The following is a 7,470-nucleotide window of genomic DNA, read 5'->3' on the forward strand; positions in this document are numbered from 1 at the left end:
GATTCCATGAGAGGACCAACGGCGTGATATAATTGTGATAGTTTGACATAAAATGGGAAGTTGTATATCGTTGTTTGTAAATGTTGTTAATATTGTATATGTTCGAATTCATGCATGTGATAATTGATGTTGTATTTACCGGAGTTGTTGTATGGTTATGAAGTCTTGTGTTTGGTGGGTATTATATGATGAGTAACGGGATAGGTACCTTGATATTGGGTGATCCGGAAGGGGAACAACCAAATCAGAACGTGGTACGGTAAGTAGGAAGTGAAGGTTGCAAGAATTGTTAAAAACCGGGTAAAAAGGTGCCGTGTGTAGTATTGACAAGGAGTGGGATTAGTGTTCGTGACATAATTACTTAGGGGGGATTCACTTTGGGAGATAAAGGAATTGTGGTTAGTAGAAAGCTTGGCGTGATGTATTATGTGGCCAAGTCTGGAAATTATGGAGGGGTAGTAAGGGTGCGACGAAAGTAGGTTGGTTGGTAAAGTGGTTAGTATTTGGAGTGCTAGTGGAATTTGGTGGTATTTTCGAGAGAGAGTAAAGGTGGAGAAGCAAGGAGTGTTATATCATGTTCTTATTATTGAATTTCTTATATTATGCGGTGGGCATCGGGCTGACCGATGATGCCTACCAGTACGTATGTTTGTACTGATACTACTCTTGCTATGTCTTTTGACATAGTTTGGATGCAGGATTGGTGACGTTTCATTAGGTGAAGACGAAGACAATCTCCAGCAGCTTCTATTCTTTCTTCTGCATGGTGGGAGTTGTGTCGTTTATCATATTGTCCAGTTGAACTCTTAGTAGCTATTGTACCTGTTTAGACTAGATTTTTGGGGGTGTTATTTACTTTACAAGTACTGACTAGTAATTATTTCAAGAGATTTTATTGAAAAAGGATTTGTATTCCTCATTTAATTTCGTATTTCGTAAACTTCCGCACTTTTAACTTTTGGGATATGAGGGTTCTCCTACTTAGGTGTTAGAGTGGGTGCCTGCACAACCCGGTGGGTTGGGTCGTGATAGTTGGGGACTAATAATGTTATTCAAAAAAGGTCTGATTCTGTTCACAATTATTTTTGTAATCGTTTTATAAATGGTGATCAAAGACTTATAGGTCTATAGTGATTAATTTGTTCAGGGCTGTTTATTTTTGGAATGAGGCACAAGAAGGTTTCATTTAAATCAGGGGAAATGGAAAAAGTATGGAAGGCCTGCATACATGTAGCAGCCTCTAACTCCTCTGTATCTTTCCAATACTTTTGAAAAAATATTGGGTGAAGTCCGTCTGGATCGGGGGATTTTAGGGGCTTGAAGGAGAACATTGTGTTTTTAATTTTGTCCATTTCGAGGGGTCTGCCTATGCCTAAGGTTGTTAAAAAGCCTAAGAGTACAAAATATGAGGGGCCAAAAGCTTGAGGTGACTCGGAGAGATTGGGGCCAGAGCATATAATGATTTGATATGAGTTATTATAACATTTAACTCTTCTAATATACTTAAATTATGTCATACAAATTGAGATATAAAAAGAGAAAATAATTATTTTTTATTCCACTTTGTTCAAGTAAAAGAAAATTATCCTTGCTAACTTTTAAAAAGACCAAGCGAAATGAGGATTCAATTCAAACAATATAAATATCTAAATACTATTTTTAATTTAACTTTAAAGTACCCCTCAAATATGATGTAATTTATATCTTAACACTTAAGAGTCATTTGATGTAAGTTAGAAGATATAATAATCTCACGAATAAAATGTAAGAGTATTTTATCCAGTGCAATTTGATTAAAGGTATTAAACAGTCCTGAGATTATTCTCATCATTTAGTGATGAAATAAGTTATTCATATATATGATAAAATAATTTATCTCAGAATAACTTATTTCCAACGAATCGAGCCCTTACTTGATTAGCAAGCAATTAAAACGCTACCTCTCTTCAATCTCCACCCACCTGCCTTCACCATCACAGCTTCTTCCTTTCTCTTTTTTTCCCCAAAAAAGCTGTATGTTTAGGTGGCAGGGCGGCTAAGAACTTGCAACTTTGAGGTTTATTTGGTTAGATAATGCGAAATGCCAGGAAATTTGATCAGAATAGGAAAAATGCATAAGTACCCCCAGCCTATACCCGAAATCTCAGAGACACATCTAACCTTTACTAAGGTCCTATTACCCCCCCGAACTTATTTTAGATGTAATATTCTACCCCTTTTTGGCCTACGTGGCCCTATCTTTGTGGGCCCAGTGCATGTTGACATTTCTTTCAAGATAGTGCCATGTAGGCAGAAAAGGGTTAGAATATTATAGATAAATTAAGTTCGGTGGGGTAATAGGACCTTAGTAAAAGTTAGGTGTGTCTCTGGGATTTTGGGCATAGGCTGGGAGGTACTTATGCATTTTCCCATCAGAATTTGATCAAAAATTTAAAAAGTTTATAATATTTTTTTATTTAAAAATAAATGAATTTTTTTTCTATTTTTTAATTAAAAGATATTAAAGTTAAAAAGATAAAAATATTCAAAAAAAAAAAAGTAAAATAACATATTTATTTGACCATTCTGACCAAATTTTGACCAAAAGGATTTTTCCTATTTGGTTAATCTATACAAAAACAACTTATTTATGACAATAACCATCTAATTAAGTACTTCAATTCGGTTAAAAGAAAATCTCTTTTAGCTTCGCCATGCTCTTTTAAATATTTTGTACTGAAAACAAATAAAATACTAAATAAAAATGTCAATATAATTCAAATAAATTACAAATGATAACATGTATAAAATTAAGCACGATTATGAGAATTCTTTTTATCGTAATTGTCCTTGACAATAACCATTTTTGTATGCAAGAGAAAGAATTGAGTGGCAAATAAACAAAACAGTTTTTAATGTTTACCAAATAATATGCAACCACATAGACTATAATATTCTAGTAATGTTAATATTAGAAAAATTAATTATATTTGACATTACTTTGAGAAGATTTAATCATTAAGAGTATACAACTAACTTCATTCATATCAAAATTGACTAAGTAATTAATAGTTGTCATTATATGGAGTTTATACTTAAGTTATTTATAGAGATTTATAAATACTTGGATGACTTATTAAACGATTTTCATAACTTAAATAACCATTCGACGAATTAACTCCGGTTAACTGATCTTTTAATACCCGTAATAGTGTCAAACTGTACCAAAGCATGCATCATATTAGGAAGGGATAAGGGTCTGAAAAATATCCTAACTTTTGTCGGATTTGCTGTTGCGATACTAAACTTTCATGAGGACCTATTACATCCCTAGACTATTTAATACCGTATTTTAAACATATATATTTGCCCACGTGGACATAAAAAATAATGCAAAATTATAAATAGTAATGTGTCCATGTGGGCACATATATACCTTTAAAATACATTATTAAATAATTTAGGGGGTAAAAAATACGGTATTAAATAATCTAGGGAGGTAAACGGTCCTTATGAAAGTTTAGTATCGCAATAGCAAATCCGACCAAAGTTCGGATATTTTTCAGACCCTTATCCCTATTAGGAATCAAAAATCGAACCGAACCATAAATCGAGTCAAATCGGAAAAAAATTGACTAGTAGTTTGGTTTGACTTGATTTGGTATTGAAAAAAAAAATTGACTATATTTGGGTTGATTTGGTTTTAACTAAAAAAAAAACCCAATATCAAATCAACCCGACATATTTTGTGTTATTTTATCAAGAAACACCTTAGATAGTTGTATTTTGGTAGGACTAAAGAAATATCTGAAGTACAAGTAAATTATATGTTTGTATGAATACTTTAATGGAAAAACCCAAAAGAAATCCAAAAAATCCGAAAAATAAAAAAAAAAACCCGAGGTTGAAAAACTCAAGTTTTATTGGTTTGGTTTGGTTTATAAATTTAAAAATCTGACACACATGATATTGTTTGATGTTTGAAAAACCCGAACCAACCCGATCATGTACACCCCTACATCATATATAATACACGAAAAAGAAATAGTGAAATTGTAAAAATACGTTTTTCATAAATAGAAGTAGAAAAAAAAGGGAAGAAGAAGAATCACTAAGACAAATTAAGAAATTGTGAGCGCGTGGCAAATTAAGGATTTTTGTCAATACAACAACAACAATATATCTAGTGAAATCTCACTAAGTGAAGTCTGAAGAGAATAGGATTTGCACAGACCTTATCATTACCTTGTGAGGTAGAGAGGCAGAATTTTTACCAATGGAGTTAGAAAAATAAAAAAATGTAGCGTGTGAGATTGATCTTAGAAGTTCAAGATGAACTTTGAATTTCCTAAAGCACTGAGTCAACCTCTAATCTTAATGACTAATGGGTTCAAAATCTATATACATACACTAATGATTTTTTAAAAAATATCTTATATATATCATATAATTTTGAGCAACTTTTACATATAACAAACATAAAAATCATATTTATATGTTATAGCTATAGTTTGCATAATTGCGCTCCATAGCAAATTTTGTGTTTTCTATGGAGCTTTTGATTTGGATAATTCGCTACAAATATCCGATTTTATACAAATTGTTCAACTTTGTATAAATTCATTTATACAATGTAATTTGTATAATAAGATTTGTATTTATATAATTATAAGTGTATAGGACGAAAATATATGTATTTGTATTTGTATGTACACTTTTCTCTTGCTTTATACAAACACAAACGCATTTTATATTGAAATGTATAAAATGACTAATTGTATACCGAAAATGACTAATTATGCATACTGAATCAAATGGCAAAAAAAGGGATGTTTGCTGCGAATTACAATTAAAATAAACTATGACTATAACATTTAATTTGAATTAATAGTTTGCTATTTCATACAATTTTCCCTATAATTTTTTATTGAATGAGTTCGGGGAACACCCTCACCCCATCCCCCCTGGTGTTGTGAGTCTTGTGGGTGGGAGGGGAACTTGCTTGGAAAATGAAGGCTTTTAACCAAAAAGTCTAGCAATTTGGGCTGAACACCCGCCTTACCCCNCCCCCCCCCCCCCCCCCTTCCCTCTTATAAATAAGCAATTAAACTTTGTGAAGTAGGTGAGCCTTTGTGAGTAATTAGAAGCTCCATATATAATTATGGCAGGATTAGTGTTCCAGCAACATATGGATTATGTAAAGAAGGGAGCATGGTCTCCTGAAGAAGACCAAAAATTGATTGATTATATCATGCAATATCGTATTTGGAATTGGTCTCACATGCCCAAATTTGCAGGTTCAACAACAGCAACAAAACTTCATCCCAACTTTTTATTGTTGCTTTTAGGTTTTTTTTTTTTAAAAAAACAAAGACTGCTTTTAGGGTTTCATCATCACATATGTATATATTTTTGTTGTTGTTGTTGTTAATTAGGGCTATCAAGAACCGGAAAGAGTTGTAGACTCCGATGGATCAACTACTTGAGGCCTGATCTAAAGAAAGGACCTTTTAGCATCGAGGAGGTGGAAATTGTGATCAGAATGTATCAATCGCTTGGAAATAGGTGAGAATTAAACCTTAGCTTTAGTAACATAGATATATATAGAGCTCATTTTCGAGGAACCAATTACATGTTTTAATTTGTTAAAGGTGGTCAGCTATAGCTAAAGAATTGCCTGGAAGAACAGATAACGAAATCAAGAATTTCTACCACACACATTTAAAGAAGCACCTTGGGACAAAAGTTGAAGTGAAACCTAAATCAAGGTCCAAAAAGGTGAATAAAGCTAAACAAATAGAGATGAGTACTCAGAAGAAGCCTTTGATAACTACTTGTCCAAATATTGAAGGTCCTAATGATCAAACACTTGATTTCACCAACTCCTCCTCCTCCTCGAGCTACATCACATTTGATGAAAATTACGAAATCTTGGGATTCTTGAAAACATTGGATCAAGACAACGATGTTACTTCAATTGTCAATCAAGTTGATGATGAAAACATAGTTATATTGGAGAGTAGTACATGGTCATCATCAAGTGTTGATTTGTACATGAAAGATTTCATGGATGTGAGTGTTCATTCATCTATTGTGGATTTCTGGTTGGAGCTATATATGGCAGCAGATAATCTGAAGATCTAAGTGTCAGTACTGGATGTTTAATTATGTTCCTTTTGATGTCTTCATAATGTTTTGGTGTATACGAGCAACATATATGTGGTATCTTGCATTTCATGGTCATTATGTTAATCTTGTTCAATTAGTTTGTAATATTTGGAGGTCTTGAAATTGAATAAGCATATTTTGTTCGTGAAAGAGCATGATTATTCTAGAAACTCATTTATCAAGTTCTATAGATATAAAGACTTTAATGAAATAGTGTAAGAAGTTTTATAGCATACTAAGGCTTTGTTGGATTCTGAAAAGAATTTCTTGTATAACCCCAAAAAGTATATACAAGTAATACTGGTATATATCCTGTAAAAACCTTTATTTTTCAATTTCGTTTTCCTATTATTTATTTTTTTACAATCTTAAAAGAGATATTGTGTTACGAAGATGACAAGGTAGGACCATACCCAAAATGGTAGTGACATAAGAAATATGTAGAAGCTTAACACAAATGATAGTTACAAAGGGTGCTCATGCCAACGGCATACGATCAACTCTGATAAATGCATAAATGAATTATGCATGTACCAATGGACAAGCCTCCAACTTGAAGATCAAATGTTTTGTGGAAAAGACATCTTACTAAGATGAATTGTGAATAAGTAAATCATTGTTATAGGGAAGCTAATCAAGTTGCAGATACGTTAGCCAAACATGCAGTTGATATGTCAAATGAAGCTCATATGTATCATGACTGAAGGGATATTCCTAAGCTAGCAATCGGCTCATATCAATTAGACAAAATGCAAATGCTAAAAGGCCTTTTTGTACGTGGGCTTGCTTGCCTATATGCAGTCTTCTAATGGAATAAACAACTCCGGTTTGGATGTAATTCACAAAAATTAAAAATCATGTATATGTTATACACAATTCAATATATATGATCATCACTGTTGAAATTTGGTTCATTTTAGTGTACATGTCATCGACATGTCAAATAAAGAACGGTATAGTACATCTCAATGAAAAGCTCGGTACTATATAAGTGTAGAACTTAAGATATAATAAGCTCAAATAAAAATATAATTGGAGGAGTCTGAGAGAATAGTTTCCCGAGAATAAGAACAATGGACTGATCTTGTATTTAGTCCGTTAATGATCTTATATAGAATTACAACTTTAGTAGAGTCACAATCCCACTAAACCACTAACTAAATCCACTAACCTAACTCTCCTAAACTTTAGGAACACATTTCTGCAATACTACGAAATAGGAAAAACTATCAGAGTTAAAAGAAAATAAATACCAACTGAAAGCTAAAATATAGTCATACTACAGACTTAGTCAAATTAAACTAGGAATGATGCTGTCAACTT

At 32.5% G+C, this 7,470-nt stretch overlaps 1 protein-coding gene across 1 annotated transcript; it reads left to right on the forward strand.

The window, feature by feature from the left end:
- Positions 1–5,167: 5,167 nt before the first annotated feature.
- On the forward strand, positions 5,168–6,123 carry LOC125874442 (transcription factor MYB8-like). The gene is made up of 3 exons (XM_049555337.1): positions 5,168–5,276; positions 5,415–5,544; positions 5,631–6,123. The coding sequence occupies exons 1-3, from the start codon at positions 5,168–5,170 to the stop codon at positions 6,121–6,123; spliced, it is 732 nt and encodes a 243-aa protein (XP_049411294.1).
- The last annotated feature ends 1,347 nt before the right edge of the window (positions 6,124–7,470 follow it).

Source organism: Solanum stenotomum, chromosome 8 (assembly GCF_019186545.1).
Source record: "Solanum stenotomum isolate F172 chromosome 8, ASM1918654v1, whole genome shotgun sequence".
Lineage (NCBI taxonomy): Eukaryota > Viridiplantae > Streptophyta > Magnoliopsida > Solanales > Solanaceae > Solanum > Solanum stenotomum.